This window comes from Diadema antillarum, unplaced genomic scaffold, assembly GCF_040938485.1.
Source record: "Diadema antillarum isolate AM-2024a unplaced genomic scaffold, OU_Dant_1.0 seq00001773_RagTag, whole genome shotgun sequence".
Taxonomy (NCBI): Eukaryota; Metazoa; Echinodermata; class Echinoidea; order Diadematoida; family Diadematidae; genus Diadema; species Diadema antillarum.
This window is the reverse complement of record NW_027272454.1, coordinates 401,633-423,914: the sequence shown is the minus strand read 5'-3', so window position 1 is coordinate 423,914 and position 22,282 is coordinate 401,633. Positions and strand designations below refer to the sequence as shown.

General features: G+C 35.8%; 2 protein-coding genes across 2 annotated transcripts in view; one reads left to right on the top strand and one right to left on the bottom strand.

The window, feature by feature from the left end:
• Positions 1 to 5,257, top strand: part of LOC139712207 (uncharacterized) — a 41,128-nt gene extending 35,871 nt beyond the window's left edge. The window contains exons 12-15 of the mRNA XM_071624047.1: positions 69 to 310; positions 774 to 996; positions 1,843 to 1,886; positions 4,950 to 5,257. Coding sequence (XP_071480148.1) covers positions 69 to 310; positions 774 to 996; positions 1,843 to 1,886; positions 4,950 to 5,257 — 817 coding nt within the window. The remainder of the gene's footprint in view (positions 1 to 68; positions 311 to 773; positions 997 to 1,842; positions 1,887 to 4,949) is intronic.
• Positions 5,258 to 13,967: 8,710 nt separating this feature from the next.
• On the bottom strand, positions 13,968 to 15,221 carry LOC139712206 (galanin receptor type 2-like). The gene has a single exon (XM_071624046.1). The coding sequence runs from the start codon at positions 15,219 to 15,221 to the stop codon at positions 13,968 to 13,970; it is 1,254 nt and encodes a 417-aa protein (XP_071480147.1).
• Positions 15,222 to 22,282: the final 7,061 nt, after the last annotated feature.

Genomic DNA, 22,282 nt, shown 5'->3' with positions numbered 1-22,282 from the left:
GCTTTTTTTGTTCGTACTCATTCTGACAAGTTTTCCTGTTCTCTTTTATAAACGCTGACACTGAAAAGAAACGGGGACCTGAGTTACGTGGATTCATCTCACGTGGCTGTTGCCATGGGATACCCGCAGGATGCAAGCACCGCCTCCCAAGATGCCTTTTTCGTCATGCTGCTTGTGACTCCGCCCTCTACGACCGACCTTTGCTCATCCGGGTCGGAGTACAACAATGTCGCGAAACGGAGGAAACGAGCAGGCGATATCCAGACCTATCACTATAGCAACCATCGAGCTACGCGAGCATCAGAAGAAGGTGTCTTTTTATATCTTCAATTCAAGACAAAATTACCAAAATGTTTGTGTGCCTGTGCGTTCGAATATAAATTATGACAGTTTTGAACATTCCTTCATTTCAAACTTCAAAAAATGTTGATTCTCTGAATAACGATGTTAATTTGACCTTCGTTGCTGATAAAAATCAGTTTTACCTGGACATCTTAGTCAACCTTGGTCACTCGTGAACAATGCGATGCAAAAAAGAAAAACTGTCGTGATCTTGGTAGCGGAAAAAAAAAGCCAGTTAAAAAATCACAAGGTCTTACAAAGTATGCAGGTTGTGGCAGATACTTATAGCACATCAGGTTATTATGTGCGCTCACCAGCACACTCTACGAGCATGAACATAAATGGGACTGTGTATACTTTCATCCATTCACCGTATACTAGTACGTGCCCAAACATACAAAACATCTTAATAGAAACTATTCTTTCTCCAGGATATCTCGATCAGGACGCCCTCTACCAGGCAATTTCGGAAAACGTGGATGAAATCGAGGACGAGTTGAATGTAACGGTGGGCGAGGTCACCAAAGGAGAGTTGATCGAGGAAAGTCCCGCCAGTACGGGGTTGGCCTCCTGGGCAATCGCTATCATCGTCATCGTGGTCATTCTCCTGCTCGTTATATTAGTCGTTGGAATAGTCTTCATCATGTTGAAAGGGTAGGCAAAATTGTGGAGTTCCCTTTCATACTCCAGTATCTAAAGTTTGTTATTCCAGTTTGATATAATCATACTTGGTAATAGTCTTGTATCAACCTTTGCCAAAATAATGTGATTTCCCTTTTCGTGAAAGAAAATTGTTATATCTAAGCTCGTTAATAATGTTTAATCATACATGTACCACATTTGTGTATCATGTCTTCATTATGAAATATATTTGTGCTGGATATGAAAGAACATGGTTTGTCATTGTATGAGAAATCCACTCTTATCTGTCTGAAGGCAGCCGTAGCATTAGTAATACTAGCAGTGATTAGTGATAGTGATTGCAGAATGTTGAGTTGATGTAGAATAAACCATTGGTGATATAACTTATAGAATTCATAGCATTATCAATAAAAATGATTCAAAAAGCTGTAAAATTAATTTGCATTAGGTCCTACTCCCATTCATTGAAAAAGAAATACATACGACCATGTATTTAGGCCTATATTATGATGCACATGTGCTAAATTTTGTTATACTATATTATATCATATCATATCATATCATATTATGTTGTATTATATTATATCATATTATACTATATTATATTATATTGTATTATATTATATTATATTATATTATATTATATTATATTATATTATATCATATCATAATTATGTTATACTATACTATACTACTATAACTACTAATTCGACGGGATGTATCATTCTTCACCCTATGCCAACTTGGGTCCCATAAACGAAGCTGCACCTCCACACCTGTCTATCTTAACATCTATTATATTACATTATATGCATATTATCTATACGTCATAATAATTGTGAGTTTTTGATATTACAGGAAAAAGGGAAAAGTCCAACCGGAAGAGAAAGGCCGTGACGCAGGTGAGTAAATTATCTAATATTTATAAATCAATATTAACTTTGCCCGACAGCTCTTACAATGGTTTCTTGTTAGGTTTTAAACATTGGACATAGAAAGGAAGACCTGTTTACATGTTCTAAAAAAAGAAAACAAAATAAATGTAATGTGATATTTTGAATACTACTTCCCGAAGAATAAATATTTGTCTTTCTTCTTAGCAAGTGCGGTAACATTGAAAAGGTATCTTTTCTTCTCTATTTGATGATACCCCTCATAAAAAGTTGAAAATGGCGATTGCCTTTTTTTTGCATTCAAAATAATATATCTATACATGATTATGAAATATTTGAATTTATCTCACATTCCAAATACCTTGGCAGCTTACCTGTTATAGTCACCATAAACTCTGGGAAGGGTTTGGAAAGTGGAGGTATGAATGAAAAACAAAACAAAACAAAGAGAGAGTTAAGATAAATTGTTTGGTTTTCAGAAAAAAACAACATTGTATTCCTTGTGAGGGGTATCGATAAAGCTGCCAGTTCACGCAAAGAATGCTGATTAAACAGCAATGCTATCAATTTTACTCATAGCACTTTTGTACAATTATTTGATAATCAATTATAATATTAGCTAATAATGAATTATTCTGATCTAATGAATATCTTTAGTATAATAAATTGACAAATCTTCTCTGATTATTTGGATTTTTTTTCTGTAACCTAACCAAATAGTACAGATATTCACCTTCTTGTTTCAATTTTAAATCGTTTTTGTTTCTTTACACAGGCACACACTCAGTCTCAACCAAATAAGTAGTAATGATTACCTGTTTTCTTTCGAAACCTTTTCTTTCTTACAAAAACAAGCAAAATTGCAAAACCTGCCGAAAAAAAATTCTTTCTTTCTTTCTTTCTTTCTTTCTTTCTTTCTTCTTTCTTTCTTCTTGTTAAGGTCAGATTCTTAGCTTTTATAATATCAGGGGTCTATAAGGCACAACAATCGGATATTCCTATTCTTATTAATCGCACAAATAAAAATGATAATAGATTAAGTATTGTAACATGCTTGGAAGATGCAGGAGAATAACGAGACAAAAAGGGCAACGAAATTTTTTGTTGTGCTATATTTTCGGTTTGTCTGATCGCTCTAAATAGCATGGGCGAATTTGCCAGAAAGCTTAAAAAAATACCAACCAACAGCAACTTCTCAAGCACATATCTACTGAATATCATCCATATGGAATCTTATCGGTTTGCCATGGAGGTTCACTAAATGACCATTTTTTCGATATGAAATCGGTTGTATATTCTGTATAATGAACAGGTTGAAAACTTCCAAATCCTCCACACAATTTCCATATATTCGTCTGCTTGATAATGTTGACTCTGTTTAAAATTCATAAGCAACCCTAAAAGCAGAAAAATAGTTTACTTCTAAAAGACTGTTTTAACATCGAGTCTTGTGTGGTAGTTGGGATCACTTCTAAGCTTCATATTCTATGATTCGACACTGTAAAATAACAAACTAAGAAACGAAACTTTTATTGAGAAACTAAAAGTGACATTGTATATTGAAACAGTTAGATATGAAATCTATAAAGAAATTATATGTCAGATAATATTCTTTTATTTTCATCCTGAAAAAAAAAATCATTATCGGACAGATCGATCAGAATAATTCAAGTTATGTAGACAATTCGTGCCTGGATTAAGATACAAACTTACAAAGAGAATATTCTTTTATAACGATTATACCTTGAAATCAGTTTTGCTGTTGTAGTCAACATTCCTATACATTCCTCACATTTTTCTTTACTTTTCCTTTAAATATCTTATCGTATCTTTTGTTTTGTCATCAAAAGCTTCCGGGATTGTCCGGTTTCTGTCCATTCTTTAGCATCATGCATGCATTACTATTCATCTAAGCTATGATACCTGATTCATTTTCTTTTTGTTCGCCTGTGTTATCCTACATCATTTTCATTATAATACAAATTTTACATGCTAGTTCGAAAGAGTTAATTGTCACTTTAGCGAAAGTCAACAGAGTAAGAAAATTTTGAATGATATATATAATGTTGGCTATTTGTTGCTGCAACCCTTTTATTACCATTCGTGAAAGGTATTATAGTCCTATAGTGGTCAAAAGAAGACATTGGAAACGTGCGCTGTGGAAAGCCCTTTTCTCTGTTTTGCTTTGCTTCTCATTCTGTTGTCTTTCCATTTTATTTTGGGTTTTCTCATTTAAAGGTAGCCACTGTTTTTTGCCGCATTTGCATGTGAAGAATTACGCTACGTACATTTGCCACTATTCCTAGAATTGGTCATACATATTCTCTCTAATAAGCAGTAAATAATGACTTTAAACACGCATTCATATTACACTGCGACGTTGCTAACAGTCATATTTGCCTGGAATACTATATTTCAAATTCATCAAAAAAATATATAGATGGATGCAGCGACAGTTATGCATAGGCAATTATTCGTAGTAAGGACATCTTTATCATATTGATAATGACTCAGTGTCCAATTTAAACAACTTAAATGTACACCTATATTCGTTGACTGCAGCGCACTATAGAATTTTAGGCGCAAGAAGTGGAGGGATGCACATGGTTATAGTTTCTTTCTGTCTTGTTTGCGAAATATGCTAAATCCGTTGCCTGGATAGCACTGCAGCTCACTAATGTTTAAATAAAAATCATCTCATAGAATTTTGCCTTCCCCTTGCGCAGTTTTAGAAAAAAGAATAGCATTATAACTAAAAAAAAGTAAATGAATAAATAAATGCCATCTTGCTCCGAGATCGCTAAAACAGATTATGTTGTGAAACATGAAATGATTCGATAAAATGCCATTACTATCCAAATTTTCTCAAATTGTTTTTTAAGTCCGTTAATCCAACAACTTGTCATCAATATTATTACTAAACAAGGCGTCTTCCAATTCAAATGACTTTCTTGAGAGTACATTGCACAACGTGCGTATATAAAGCAAGCATGTGAAAAAAGAAAAGAAAAGAACAACCATGATGCACACTAGTCAGTGGTTCATGATTGTTCTTTATGGTATCCATCACAGAGATCGGATCGAAGCAACGTAAAGATGGTCCTTGGACCGACCCATCACAGTCAAAGACCCCAACTAAGGCATCCAAAAACTCCGAGTCGGCTGACGCGGGAAAACGGGGGAAGAGCCCGCGGCCAGTCACGGCGAAAGTGAAGCCGGCAGACCGAAATCCACGGGCAGGAGTTCGCCTCCAACCGCTCAAATTGACCAATGACAAACCATCATCCAAGGGGAAACAATCAACCAATGAAAAGAAAGCTACGGGAAAGTCGGGCGCTAGAAAAAGCAAACAACCAATAAGAAAGGACCAAAAGAAATGAAGGGCCAAACAAACGTATAACCGTTGAAGACTGCGTAGGGTAAAAAGTTATAGGGTCCGATATTCTTGATCATGAGATAGGTACGAGTGGGTAACTACGAAGAAGATTTTTTTTTTTGTAAGTTGATATACTTGTCATAATTGTATGAATTTTTGCAAACACTGTATGTTTTGATATTACATGGGAATGTGGATATTTGGATATTTCAGTGTAGAATAAAACGTGCGGATTTTGTTTTTCTTTATAATTATGAACTGAAAGAAGTTTATTACATGAAATGATAAGTAGAGAAGGAAAAAAAACAAGTAAATGACACTTACCATGACACAGCCATAAACACAAGCATGAAATGAAACTTATCACTTGTACACACACAAATCTATATTCACCTATGCAAGCCTTAACACATTCCACCTTGAATTTCCATACATTTATCATCACGCAGACATGAACAGGTACTCATATACCCTATAGCATTCATACACATTAAAGTTGTCTGAAAAAGTTGCAAAATGCTTGTCTTGATATAATATTTATTGATTGTCTTGATATAATATTTATTGATTGTCTTGATATAATATTTATTGATTATCTATTTGTTTCATGTACATTACATTGTTCCAATGTTTCAATGGCAGATTTTGCCAGCATTTCTTAATCACTTTTATCTGAAGCAGGCAGCAAAAGAATTGAATACCTGGAGGTAAGAAAGACCCGAGTCCATTCGAGAAAATATTGAGAAAATTGAAAACACAACAATTGATAATTGAAAATCTTAATATTCTCAGTTTCTCAGTTGTGGGAGCGTAAATCATATAAAGTACAAAGTAAAATGCAAACAGTCAATTATTGAATGATAATCTTTGTTTACCTTAATTTGCAAGGTGTCTCCGAAGATGATACCCAACAGCGCGGACTCGGGCCGTTCTTTAATACATTCAGCTACTCAATTATCTACAATAGTGCAAAATAGTCGCTGGGATACGTGGTATTTATTACTTCGCTACATTTTGCGTTGAATAGTGTAGCCAGCTCATGGAGGAACAGACATTGCTATGATCTGAAAGGCATTCTTATACTACGCCAAGTGATGTTATTTCATAAATCTTTTGATTTAAAAACCTTTTTTAAATGACAGTTTACATTTTTTTTGACCAATTACCGAAGGCAGATCTTTTTGACTACCATCTCACACGGCAATGACTATCACCATTCGTGTGTCCGCGATTATATTCACTCAATACCACTGTAATGATGTATATAGTGTGCAATCTCATATCTTCGACTTTGGTTTTAATTAAGCTATATAATTGGCAAATTTAATCAGCTCAGTTTTTTTTCATGTAAACATCTTTATTTTCGTGAAATTGATGTCGTGTGATTCTTGGGGTGGTTTTGTGGTCTTTTGGACTCTATGTGCGTGTGAACAAGATATGCCATAAAGTAAAGTAATTGCCCGAATATTTCATGTTTGTTTTCACGGTGTCATTCTTCCGTGTTATAATGTTCAGAGCTGTTCAAATCGCACCGTCCAAAATCCTAGGTCGTGACATGCTAGAATTCATCCAGAGTTCTTACTCAATCAGCAGATATTGTAGAAGCTTCATTCAAATCGTTAAAGAGTCAGGTTAGATTCAGACAGAACGAGTCTAAAGAAAGGAATTCACAAAATGTACATGGCATTTTGTTTGTTTGTTTGTTTGCTTGTTTAGATTAGATTAGAAATAGGCCTACAGACCACTCTCTATTTATGACGAAATGTGTTTTCCGAGATGTGGATTTATGTGAAAATTACAAGGACACTTAGAAAGACACATTAGGCCTACCTACACACTTGGTTGTTTGCGTGCATGCACAGTATTACCATAAACATCATCGCCTGAGTTACAACAAAAAAGAGATCGATAATTCATTATTAAAATTAATATCGGAGTGAAGAGTTGAAAGTGTATTATTTTCGATTAGATTAAAAAACGATTCCTGGCATGGGTATTTCGAGTTACATCAACGTAACACGGTAAACATATAACAGATATAGTCGTAATCATGTTGAAAAATGGACAAAATAGCACGAGAGCTAAAAGGAATTTTGAATTTCCTCCCTCTTGGAAGTCTTAAAAAAGTCCTGCAAAAGTCACAACCTCGAAATGGTACCTATATCATATCATTTATATCATATACAAGTCTATTTTCATTTTTAAATAACTTTTCATTCTCTGAATGAGAGTATTTGGATTCATCCTTTATTTATATGTCTAATGATAGTACTTTAAGAGCATTATGTGGAAAAGCAAGCCTTAATAAGAGGTCCTTTTAGAGGGATGGTCTGGTGATGGTATAGTGTTGGTTGAGATGAGGATTCAGCTTTAACTTTTTGTGAAATACTAAGAAACCACTTTGTAAAATAAGAGCATGCAATTCTGTGAGGAATTCAAAGTTTATTTTGAAATGGCTGAGATGTCCAAACATAAAATCAAACAAAGTAATCCTATTAAAAGGTGGGTCTCACCTTTTGTTATGAGCTCTTTATTTTGGATATCTCGGCCATTTCAAACCAATTTTCTGTTGATAAACATTTAATTCCTCGTAGAATTATTAGAATTCATAGCACGTTTCTGAATATCTCAAAAATCATTAAAAAAACCTTTTAAACCTGAAGCTCCATCTTCACGGTAACTATACCATTCCTTTTATAATGTATATCACACTTTTCATAAGTCATGCATTAATAAAATGCATGGTCACTTAAAGAAACATTGGATACTTGTTAGAGAATGATAAAGGGACACACAGGAAGAGTGCAACAATTAGAAAGTCGAGTTTTCTGTGTAGAACCTAGGCTTTCGGTAACAATTACTGTAGCAAAACATTTATGAGAAAAGTATCTGGGCCTAGTATCAATCATTCTGCATTCGACCTGCAATCTTTAGTTTATGGCACCAGGACAAAACCGTACTGGGGAGGGTAGAAAATGTATACACACATACACACATATATATATGGGTGAGAATTTTGAACGATGTACAATTGCCAATTTTGGCACCTTATGACATTCTTTCCCTTAGAACACGCCAGGATGATCTAAGAAACCAGATTTTTTCATGTCATCTCAAAGATTGGTAAATTTCCTTTCAGGAAATATATGGTTTGGTTGACTTTTGCCTGATATTTTTCATTTCACAAGGACTTAAAGCGTAAAAATACGGTAAAAACTCAATTTTCACAATAATTTTTGTTTTTCAAACTAATGATGTGCATTTTTAAACATACGTGGCATCTAATATCTGACCATGTTCTGGATCTGACATATCATGGGTATGAACCACAAAATTATAAGAACCTTATGGGCACGTATAAAATCACAGAGAACAATTGAAATATCAAAGTCCAAAACAGACGAACGTCCGTGGTGCTTTTATTTCTATCGCTGCTGCAAATTCTATTTTGTTGTCCCAACTGTAATGTGTACGAAAATTTGGTGTTCCACCTAATGAACATATCCTGCAAAAATTGTACGTCTGCTGGCTGTACATGGGACGTAATATTCTTTTATGCAAAATTATACTCAGTTTTCGTCACGGACGTGCTTCCGCTATTTTCTAATAAAGATCGTATCAAATTAAACGCTATTGGTGATATTGTTCTGAGTCGTAATCAACTAAGATCTAGCCACACGATAATATGTTTGTTTTGAGTTTCTGTCCATCCTTTGTCAAATAGGAACCGAAATTATATTTTAAGACGAACCTCCAAGAAAAAAAGAACGTCCGTGATGATTAAAACGTTTCCGAGTGGGACACCATCTTGCTTTGATGACGAAGGTGCATTTTACCTTTGGCTCTCTAGCCGAGGAGCTGTATGTTATTTTTGGAGCGGACTGAGGCTTGTCCGCAGTTTTTGGACCATGCAATTCACCGAAAACCAAGCAAATAATTAATATTTTCTCTGAAAATTCACCTCCTGATCCCCCTCTGAGCAATACATATGTTGTAAGGATGTTAAATTTGCATTGACAATACCTTTTCAAATTTTTGAAAGAGTTAGGAAAGCTAGGTACTCTCTGCCGATTAGTTATCCGTCCGGGAACATGACCCTATCAGTAGAACGAACGTCCGTGACAATTCCAGCGAACGTCCGTGACGTATGCAATCCCTTCGATAGGGATAAAATGTCCCGAAAGTGTCCTGTATTCTTTAAAACTTTTAGCTCCAATAGTCACAAATAAAGTTTTACAAAGTAAACAATGAGTTTAGGGCAGTAGTTTCAGAATTTTTAAGGCGTTATGTGATCATGATGAAGAAACAGTTGAAAATTTACTCACAATTTTACGCTTGTTTTCCCTCTCATTATACAAAAAACAGCTAAACATTGAAAACAAAGTTGTAGGAAAATGGAATTTGGCGTAATCTGTAATTTCTGTGCATTTAAATTTCTTTCTAATGAGGATCTGGAGACAATTTGTACTGTTAGAGGTTCTGAAAGTTTCGCTCTCGGACGTTCTGTCCGAGAAAGGAAATTGCTGATAATTACAAATATATCACTGCACATAAAGTTAATGTTAGTTGAAAATATTACCAAATCACCGAGCCGCTCATACCCAAAAGTGAATAATGTTCAGCACTCAATTTACTCGTAATAACAAAAGGAAAACGTTTTGGTCACGGATGTTCGTTGGTAGAATAAGTCAATGGATTACATAGTAGGAGAAAGAGGATCAACGCCACTTTTTAGTAACAGGTGCGCCAAGTGTTTATCTTTTGAGTATGGTAGCTGCCGTCTCAAACAGAACACATCCAATTTTGGCCCCCATAACGGACGTTCGCTGTAATTGTCATGATATTAAATGCCTTAATTCATTCTTATTTTTCTCTTCATGACGATTTTTCTCTCATTCCCTCAATAGCCTGGACATGCTGCGACCAAACAGAAAACAGAAACAAAACAAAACAAACCAAAATAAATCCGAAAAGTGCTACGTAATCACATGCAGGATAATGACGGAAGAAGTCTGTAATGGGCATGTGTTGAATAAAAAATGGAAAAGTTTCAAAAGTACATGGAAGCAGTTAAATAAAAGTGACTGAGAAACAGAGAAGGGATCGAGCTCCAACACACAGAGAAAAGAATTGCCAGTGCACTCCCGTTGTACCAAATTTCTCTGGAGAAGTTTTTGTTTGTTTGTTTATGTTCTTTATTCATCGAAATGCCGTCACAAGCGAACAAAAATAATGCAGTAGGTCCTATACAATTATTGTCTGATGAAAACAAACAAATCCTCCGCTTATAATCACATGGTGTTGTTTTATACTCATCAATGAAAAGCAATGTTCATTTGTAATTCGTTCCAAGATTTTTTTTTTTCATTTTACATTTAAGAGACAGAGAGATCGTCAATTTGTTTGTGCTTTTGTGCTTACTTTGAAAACACATGTTAAAAAAATGATTAAGAATAGGTTTAAGGTTGCACTTTGATACGTTCGCTCTTCCTAAGATTTGTTACTCTGATGTCCAAAGGTTTGTTATTCCGAAAATGAAAAAAAAAATGTGTAGTTAATTAAGGAGGTTTGTTATTAAAAATTTTCTTATTCCGAAAGTTTGTTAGTCCGAAAAATAAATATTAAGGATCATTATTTTTAGGTCCGTTCTTCTAAAAGTGGAAAGAGCCTGATATTCGTTTAGGTGAAAATGGTTATCATAAGGTTTTGAAATTTGGAGGATTTTAGTTGTTAACTTGTTTCTCCACATTTGGATAAGCGAACATGATTTTTCATGTTCCAATAAAACCTTTCGATTAACCTTCGGAGATTCCTATCATTTACCGAATAAAAAAGCTTCATAATTACACGAACTCTATCAATTTTCGTATTGACAAACTGTATGAATAACGAGCCTCCGAAATGACGCGCTACAACATGTTTGTTGTAACAAACCATATTGTATAATATCGAAGTCCCAAACATCCATCCAAGTAATATGGACTCATTGTGTCTTGTTATGACGAAACTTCGCAGTATCGAACCTATTATCATTTCTGACTAATATAATAATACAAATTCTCCTCGGTAACTGTGTGCAACACAAGGAGCAAACATAGAGGGATTTCTTCCCAACGTATTCGTTTGCCCTCCCCAGCTAAACTCCGTATTTCTATAAGGGAGCACATTTCTGTTGTCTTTCTATGTTAATTCTTTGTCATAATTTTAGCTGTGACCATGTTCGTTATAAGCAAATTTTGCATTGTAGACTTTAGATAACAAATTTAGGACCTGAATCTTTACTTCATGATAAAAAAATTTTGATAAATATATTCGTTCTCAAGGATGGACTACGTCACTGAGATTACACGTACGGTTGTACGTTCATTTACGAGAGATGGAAAAATTGTTTTCTTTGATTCCTCAGTATGAGAAGATAAACAAGCTTATATGATTGAGAATTGGTAATATCTGTTCAAGATTTTGCAGAGGAGTTTGTTCTCGACATGAAATTGCTGATTGTTGTGAGTAGAATGCGTTTCCAACTCCAGAGAGCTGCATCTTGTTTGTTCCGAACGTCCGTGAGCTACATGCGAACCTCCGTGATGAAAACTATGCTATGTTCGTTGGGTTATAGAGACTGCCTAGATCAGATACATCTTAAAGAGGTATGTTATTATTTGGGAGTGGGGATTGAAGTATGGGATAGTGAAATAAGAGGTCAAAATATTGAGTTTCTGTAAAATGCGCGTAAAGTGGAGAAAGTGTTTAGCAGAAGAGCAATATTTCAACAGAAACGACGAATTTAGTTAAATCATCAATTGTCTACCATTACGTACAGGTTAAGAGCACAAGCTTAATATTCTGCAAGCACGTACACATGTCCCTTAAGATATTTTGTTAGGATTTTGAACTGAATCAGATCTTTGCAAACTATGTTGAATGGTATTGAAGTGTATGTGCTGTACTATTCCTCACGGACGTTCGCTGCTCTGGACATGGTAAACTTCAGCGGTGAATAAAAACTTGTTCCTCTGGGAAAATCCTAGTATAATTGGGTTCATATTAAAGCTTGAGTTATACTCTTTCAGGTAAGATGAATAATTTGGAGAATTTCCTACTTTTTAAATTTTGCCTTGTTTTGGCTCAATTGTACATCGTTCAAAATTCTGACCCATATATATATATATATGTATATATCTATGTACACATTTATTTATTTATTTATCTTTCAAGTAAATGGGTTGCGTTCGTGCTTTAATCATCATGCAATTCGACATTAGATAAAAGTGACGACTATTGTGACGTTGACTGATCACGTCTAGAAAGTGGACTTTCGCTGACAGAGTAGTGTAATTCAAATTTTGCAAATTCGCGAAAAATACAAACAAAAGAATATTAACAGTGATGATATGAACAAAATATCGCCATCTTAATGAAAACATTTTGCTGAATCTTTTATTATAAAACTACTCCCTAAAAGCAAGAGAAACACTGAGTATGATAGATCTATTCACTTGCAACATTTCACATAATTATATAATATTGGATGGCCTTGAGATTAATACAAGGAAATATTGGACGAGCTATGCACAAATATTGGACGAGTCGAAGACGAGTCCAATATTTTGCTTAGCGAGTCCATTATTTCCTTGTATTAACCGAAAATAGGTCATCCAATATTATCATTATTATCCTACAGAGGATTTTAGCAAAGAATGTTTTCACTTAGGCCTACCCTTTTTGTCTCCGAGTGCTGTATGGTCTCCTACTGTACTTGATCCTGACATGGGGTATGGTACATTTACACTCTTCAGTGCAAGTTAATCTACTTTCAGTCCCTGATAAAACAGTGATCTATGTATCCAAGGTAGCCGTCATGTTACTGTTAGGCCGAGATCTATCTAAATTAGACCAGAATTAGATGTATTTGTATCCGAGATCTGAGACACAGTTCACGTCACATCTACCGTAGATCGCGAAAGATCAAATTATTAGTACTGTAGTCCTACTGTACTTAGTACTAGTACTAGTAACACATAACGTACTGTAACATGCATGCAAATGCAGGCGGCAGAGGCCGGCTACATGTATATCGCGCGCGGGCTATCTAGCAGTGTAGCGCTGAGCTGATCAATCGTCATGCCGTCGCCTGCATGCTCAAAAAAAAATGCAACTTGTTTTCATCAAACCTAAATTTGATTTCCTGTTATGAAAATGACATTTTGAAAAATTGTATGAAAAACAATTTCAACTAATTGATATATGAAATTTGTTTGCATAAACACAGAATTTTAGAAGAAACGATAATTTAGTTAATTCGTGATTGACCACTCAGAGACGTTTTTACTTCATTTTTCAGGTCATCTCGTATATATCTCAGCCAATCACGGTGCAGTTTATTAAAAAAAAAAACATTATGGGCAATCCCCCTCTTGCCGTCCAATATTTTAAATATTGGTCGCCTCGGCAAAAAATACTGGTCGAGTTCAACAAACTTTCTAAGAGGGTCGGAGGTTATGAGGTGCGTCTACAAAATAACACTTGTATTTGGGCTCTAAAGATCCTCTGTATGGATAATAATGTGAATTATTAAGCCTTTATTCACATCCAGTATTTTTTCCCATAGCGTCATATTCTAACAATATGAGATTCTGTATACATTAAGACATCAAGGATGGCGCTGCTTAGATCTTTCACACTGAACACATTACCTTTGTTACGCTGCCCTCAGTCTAGGCTTGGACTGACGATTCACCTAACTTGGATTCTGCAGTCTGCTCGGTAAAGCTAAACAACGCTTTCTTTTCCCGCTGACCGCTAAACAGATCTTGAAGAGCGACGCGAAACGCGGAGTGACGAACTGTGTATATAAACGGGTTGACGCACGAGTTGCAAAAGCCAAGTAGAGTAAAAAGACGGACCAGGTGTAGGGGTGTGTCGGTTTCGGAGAAGGAGATCAGACCGAGGTTAAGTCCAAAGAAGAAGGCGTGGTTTGGACCCCAGCACATGACGTAGATAACAATGACGATGAACATCATCTTCAGGATGCGGTCTCTCGCGGCGAGATGAGAAGATGACGGCCGGGCTCCGGACGAGTTGTCCTCGCCGCTGAAGCGCTTGGACTGTCGGTAGAGTGACCCAGCGATGAGGGACTGGGACACGAGCATGGCCACGGCTGGGAACAAGAAACGGTAGACGAACACGTAGACGCCGTAGGCGAGCTGGGTCTCTGGTGAAAAGTAGCTGTAAACGCAGGCGTGGGAGGACGCGCGGTAGTAAATTATGAGCACGCTTTCGCAGAGAGCGATTGCCAGGATGATCGCCCAGATGACCACGATACACGTGTTCACTCTCCACCTGGTAACCCACCGGGAGAACTGGAGCGGGAAGACGATGGCGATATATCGGTCCAGCGAAATGGCGACCAGGATGTAGCTCGAAGCCGTGATAGCTGTCCACTTGAACACGCCGCCAAACATGAGTTTGCAGTACACCACACCCAGCCAGGTGTCGGGAACGAAACTCGCCTCGGGCCACGGGAGGATGAGGAAAGACGTCAGGGCGTCAGCCGCGGCAAGCGCGCCGATGAGCACGTCGGTGGTGCGACGCACGTTTCCGCCCCGAAAAAGCACCACGATTACGAGCATGTTTCCTACGATTCCGACACCGGCGCAAAAGATCCCAACAATGGTCGACCATGACCACGACGTACCAAACCATCGCCAAGTGTCGACATCATCTCTCGAGCCATCTTCGATCCCTGACCTCCAAGAATACGTTGAGGATGTATCCGTGATGTTTACCCACCCGGTCTCGTGGCTGCTAAACTCCAATAAGCGACCAGTGCCTGGAGCTCGCGCCAGCCATGTTACCGTAGATTCCTCCTTGATGTTTTCAGTCGTAGACTTCAGTCCAGTCGCACTGGTGATATTGCTTCGGACGGATACCAACAACAACAACAGCATGCTGAAGATTTCTTTCTCCATGTCACGTCCTTCAGATATAAAAAAAAGAAGACTCAAATTGAAGTATCGGTAAGCAAAGTTGGGGAAGGCATTAAGCGGGTGAACCTCCAGTTCCACAGTTGTCTGTGTATTTGTGTGTGTTTCCTTTCGTATATTTCTTTTCCTGTATTCTGTATTCATGGCTTTCATTTCTTCATATCACTTCCCGAATACACTTTGTCTTTTGCGCTGTACACAACCTGATTGTTAGCAGCAAAATGAGGTTAATTTCAAAAGACGCGAAATCCATTTTTAATCAAAATCAATATCTCTTCATAACAAGATTGTGAGTGTACTCAGGATTCTGATTAGCCATAGAGCTCATTGTCAGCCTTTCAACAAAAGTGCAAAAAAAAATGGTAAATTGATAATTTCTTTTGTATCGAGAGGATCTGACCTATTTCTGAAGAAATAGCTGCTATTCCAGTATATCTTTTAATGCCATTTTAATGATGTGTGATGACATTTCTTCAATCTGAAAAAAAAGAAAAAAGATAATAATAATAATAAATCGACGTGAGGACAAGAACTGAAACTGGTGAATTAGAAAAAAAAAGGAGAAATGATTTACTCTAAACAACCAGACGCTCATTTAGCGCATTTTGGAATTAAGCTGATCAATTATTTTCAGTTTAAAGTCTTAAAATCGGCAGCCAAAGAGGGAAGGATGATTGTACACTTTGGTATCATCAGGCCTGTGCTTGCTCGTATTTAAACTGAATTGTTGGTTGAAGATTTCCGATTTGGATTTTTTTGAAGCGGCTATTACCATGCACAGATTTCATCTCTTTACATCCATACTGCTCTCCAAACAGACAAATAATGATAAATACATAAACTTTTGGATATTGTTCTGCACACAGCAGAGTTGAAATAAGCTCTCAACACGAGTCGAACACTCTAAAAAAAAAACCGAGTCAGAACTGACCCGGAACTGGGTCCGTTGGAGTCACACACCGTTCCGGGTCAGAAATGACTTGGAATTTGGTCATGAAGACCCGGAATGGGGTCACTCTGACCTAATTCATTACTCTGAATGGGTCATATCTGACCCCATTCCTTGTCATTTCTGACCCGGAACGGTGTGTGACCCCAACGGACCCAGTGCCGAGTCAGTTCTGACTCGGATGTTTTAAGAGTGAATGCTACTACTGTATAAAACTGATAAGGACGGATACGTAAAAAAAAAAAAAAAAAAAAAACGAAACAAAAGACAATGACGGAAGTAACATAGTATCGGTAGAACGGATAAAATAGCTTTTAGCTTATTAAATTTCATTTCGTACATTGTACAAAATAGTATATAAACGAGATAATTTTTAAAAAGTTTTTTGAGAAAGCAAATTAATCGTAAGTTACTGCAAGAAGAGTGACAAAGAGAACACGGTCTTTTAAAGTGTTATTAACAAGTCAATGTGTTGGCAGTAGCCATTTCACGAATAACCCCAGTACATGCAGGCCTAATTCGATTCTCAGAGACTCCAACCCCAAGCACCTTCTGATCTGGAGATTCTCCCGCCCGAAATCCCTAGCAAACGGGAGACTCCAAGTTGATGTGTGCGAAGCGCGAAGATCCTAGGGTTCTGATGTTCTCTGGTGCTATTATAAGGCTTATTTTTTCAACATATACGATAGCAATAAGTAAAAAATCCTTTCCACCGGAAGACACAGGGCCAGGCGGGAGAAGTCAAATCTCAAGCGGGAGAACGGGAGATTTTGCAAAAATGGGCTTTCGGCAGGAGATCTCCCATCAAAAACGGGAGAGTTGGAGTCTGTTCTACTCTAACTTTGCACCATTTTAAGTCTTTCTGTGCCAGAAAATTATAGGACAGTGTGTACATCGCTATGGGCTTTTTTGTGTCTAACGGCACTTAAAGCACGCACATGTTTACTGATGGTCGGCAATGCGCTGGTATATAAATTTATTGATATTCATAAACATATTGAAATTCAATGCAGACCTTGGAAAGAATTATTTTTCTTGCGTAACAAAAATCTAAAGCTTGAAAACATAAATTGTCATTTCGTAACGTGTAGAGCTTTACATGCATTTAAATACGACTTAATGATTGTACCAGCATCGAAGAACATGGAGGCGAAATGGAGACTGAGGAATGAAAAAAAAAAAACTAAAGGGCTTACTCAATTAGCTGTAATAGTTTAACGTATTAGCTTCCACGTTAGTATATTGATAGTCCAAATTCATTACCGGATGTCTGTCATGTAGTCATATTGTATGTAAAGAACAGTAATCTGTACAATTAAACTGACATAGTTATGCAAAAAACACTTCACAAGAAATTACTCACTTGAATACTATACTCCTCACGTCGTAATACCAACCAGTCGACAGTAAGTGACAAGATGAAAAAAGAGAAAGCTCATGTTATAAATGTTTGTTAGTCTTTCTTTTAAAGGTTTTACTCCACTCGCAAGGTGGAGTAAAAAACAACAAGGATATCATTACAGAAAGACGAGACCTGCGGTAAAACGCCATTCAAGGTGGAGTATTTCATTTTCTTTCTCTCTCTCTCTCTCTCTCTCTCTTCTTAATTCTCTTTGCCTTTTCCCACTGGTGACCTTGCTCATCTCTTTATTAAACAGAGATTATAACATTCCTTTTCGTCTTGTCTTACAAGATTCAATATGAAATACTATATCGATCCTCAGCGCAAATGTCTATCATCAAATTCGTAGATTCATGTACAACAGAGAATTTCTGAATACATTGATTTCGAACATCTTTGCTACTTTCAGTTCATAACCTTTATTGCGAGTCATCCTTCATTATTCACTTCTAGACTCACTATACTTTTCTTCCACTATATCACCTGAGAATCTGAGAGAGAGAATATAAAAAGCGCGGTCTGCATCCTTCATAATATTGACTGGGAGTTGATGGTATTCGCATCTTCTTCTATTCATTGAAATGTTTGAATGGATGAGAAATGCCGTGAGAATATATCGATATCGTTTTTGCACAAAGGACAGCACTTCTCGGTACGCCAAGGCAGTTCATAATTCCATTGCAAACATTTTGAGACCTTTAATACTCCCCGAGCTTTTTAATTGTGCGTGAAAGCTCCTTCCAATAAGCAGGAAATGATAGCGTGTTTTCCCTCCATGATGCTATCAGGGTCCTCTAGAAAAGAATGTGGGGATGAGTTTCTGGTTATTTTTCTCTCTTCAGAATCTTTCAAGAGAAAGTGTTATTTGCAAAGAAAGTTCCTCCTTTGGTATGCTTTTATTCAGGTACACGCAAACACATACACACACACACACACACACACACACAAAGTTCTCTCTCCCTCACATAATTTCTTTCATCTTTCATTGCATGCCTTTCTTTAGGAATATGTATCCATATTATATGAACGATTATTTGTATATATTATAATATAACCATTAGATACATAGATATTCGTATATATACTATATGAAGAGTTTGTTTGCAAAAACCGATAAGTCCATACTTGCCAAATGGAGATATTTGCGATTAAAGGTCAAGAAAAATAAAGAGAATAATAAGGACATTTTTGCTTCTTTTGACCATAACTTCAAAAATGTACCTTAATATGTAGTGACCAATATGTCATTTAAAAGGTATTATTTTGTACTTTATGACAGAGACCGTACTTCAAAATCTTCAAAAATGGACTTATCGGTTTTTGCAAACAAACCCTTCATATCTTTACAAACATATCCATATTACATACACTATACATATGTATATACAATATATATAATATATATATATACATATACATATATACACTCAGCAAAAAAAGTAAGTTCCCCCCTAACATTTTTGGATATATCACAAAAAGTATTTTACGGATTTTCATAATTCAAACGGGAATGGATAGGGAATTTTATACTCATAACATGAATGGCATATCATTGCCACCAGATATCATTATTGGTGTAAAAAAAAACACACACATTTTATGTTAAAATGCATGAGGGAAAAAGTTGCACTTTAGGCTATATGAAGCATATTGTATACATTTCCTATATAAGTTAGCAAATGACCTTTTTAAATTGTGTAATTTTCAGGAATTTCTTCAGGTACAATTTGCTTCCCTATTAAACAGATGCTATGCATACTTTTAAACAATAGCCTTTTCAATAATTTATGAAAATGTTGGGAGAAGCCATGTGATTTGTACAAATTGTAATTCCAACTTGGGTTGATCAATGTGCATTTGGCCATTTTGCATCATACGCTCAAGTTGTAGATCAGTTTGTTGAGGGAAATGGCATCGAACGAATGGAGTGGACTGCAAGATTCCCTGACTGTAATCCAGTAGAGAATCTTTGGGATATCATTAAGCGGAAAGCGAGCAAGAAGGTGAAAAATGACACTTCGCTACAATAATTTCAGCGCATCTTGCAGAGAGCATGGGCCAACATTGAGTAGCGCCAAGTACAAACTTTAGTTAACAGTATGAGGACGAGATGCCGGCTGATCATTAAAGCGGATGGTGGACATATCAATTATCAAAATACGTCACTGTATGCTCATGAAAAGAAAGAGATAGAAAAATATGCAATAAACCATGCTTAAAAGTTCAGAATTATGATTGTTTGATTATTTGTGTAAAAGTCACTGCAAATCACTAAAGTGCAACTTTTGTTTCCATGCATTTTGACATAAAATGCATTTTTTCACACTAACAATAATATCTTATGGCAATGATTTGCCACTCATGTTATGAGTAACAAAATTCCTTATCCATTTCGGTTTGAATTATGAAAATCGCTAAAATACTTTTTGAGATATATCCAAAAACGTTAGGGGGAACTTACTTTTTTTGCTGAGTGTATATACATATGATAGCTGGGCAGATTGATATATAAATATACTTATCTCATCACACAGTTCTATTGTACCTTACCAGAAGCCATTGCTCTTTCTATTTTTTTTTCCGATGTTCCATTCTTTCTTTTTAACTGCGACCACTTTATTCCTTTCATATTTCGCTCTCTTTTGGAAAGCAGAATTATGTGTATTGAAATCACCATGTCAGGCATGCATGTATGAGATGTATGCGTGTATGTAAAATTTGATTTCTGGTCTCTTAATATGTATTTCGGGCCACCAAAATGGCAAATTCAAAGATTCAGTTGCACAAACGGGACACTAGAGAAAAATGCTGGTGTCCTATTATATTCGTAATAATACAGTTGTACATATATATATATATATATATATATATATATATATATATATATAATATGATCATAAATGTATGTGGATATGCATTTTGTGTATGTTTATGATATAAGATGTATATATATATATATACATATATATATGATATGATCATAAATGTATGTGGATATGCATTTTGTGTATGTTTATGATATAAGATGTATATATATATATATATATATATATATATATATCATATTACATACACACAGAGTGAAATTTATGAGAATTGCAGATGATTATTTGTTTGTGTATGTTCGTGTGTTTGTATGTAAATATATATAAGAAGAGTTTGTTCGCAAAATCGATAAGTCCATATTTGCCAAATGGAGATATTTGCGATTAAAGGTAAAGAAAAATGAAGAGAATAAGAAAATGTTTGCTTCTTTTGACCATAACTTCAAAAATGTACCTTTAAATATGTAGTGGCCAATATATCATTTAAAAGTTATTATTTTGTACTTTATGACAGAGGCTAACAAACACTTCATATACATTTAAGTTTACTACAGGGGAAGCGCTTATTCGTATTTATTATAGATGAAGACTAGGGTATAAAATAAATTCCTCTTAGGGGCTGGACTTTTTTTGGGGGAAAAAACGTATATTTTGCTTCACACACTGTTTAACATAAACGGGGTAGGTCTTCATTCATTATAAGCTGACAAAACGATAAACTTGTATCGCATTAAATAAGTGAAGTTCGTAAAGCACTTTCAACAGTTTCTTTTTCCTTTATTATGATCATAGACGAATTCATTCAGATGTCACGTGGGCAATTGCTGTGTCCTAAATCATTGTAATTATTTTACACATGAACATGATCATTCCGTGAGCAAGCAGATTTTTTGATGTAGATAGTAAGACATTCAACAATTACTGTAAATTTAGTTGGTGTTAAAGATATGTAGTACTTCTTGAGAATTTGTTTTGGAAATAAGTTGGAATAGAAAGGATATTTATGACATGCTTTTTTTTATTCCCCCGTTCCTTTATAATATTCTGAATTTTATCTCTTTTTTCATTTCGATATTCCGTATCCTCGAAAAGTTCATCCTCCCTTTTGTTATCATCTCATATATTGACATTAGACAGCTTATTTACAGAAGATTCCGGGGTCACATTTGTGGTTACCAACAGTTTTCACAGCAGAAAAAGAAAAAAATATATATATGTATGTATTATGAAACATTTTTACATCCCCCCCCCCCATTCATACGTATTCAGCACACGAAACAGAGATATTTTGGCAGAACACTCTTTTTTATGGACATCAGATAATCGTTTGACCCGTCTCTTCCAAAAGACACGGAAGATGATGAAAGTATATAAGTTTTTGCCCCTGTATTATATCATTTCCGTAACTTTTATCAAGATTTGTGAAATGTCTTTCGACGTTTTCTCTCTGCACTTTTATCACGCTGACGTCATGAATTGAAGTCGTGTTCTCGCCAAGAGAGGGCGGTACAGGGAATTTAGTAGCCAAAAGTGTTGCAAAATCAAAAGTTTTGAAAAGAGTGTGCTATGTTCTACGTATCGTCATGACAATAATAATAATAATAGTAACTATTATTATTATTATTATTATTGTTATCATTATTATCATTATCATTATTATTATTATTATAACAATAATAAGGTCTTCTATTTTAGTTCGGTGATCGAGAGGGACATTGTGGGTAAAATATCTTGTCCAAAGACGTAAGCACTAGGCGGGATTCGAACTCGGTCCTCCCGTCCGATCGGGAGTCGGAAGTTTTATCCACGGTGCCACAGCGCCCCCACCGTCGTTCATGCTGATTACCTACAGCCTTGGTACTTTTGAATT

Coding starts and splice junctions, on each gene's coding strand:
- LOC139712206 (XM_071624046.1), bottom strand. CDS start 15,221: ATGGAGAAAGAAATCTTCAGCATGCTGTTGTTGTTGTTGGTATCCGTC.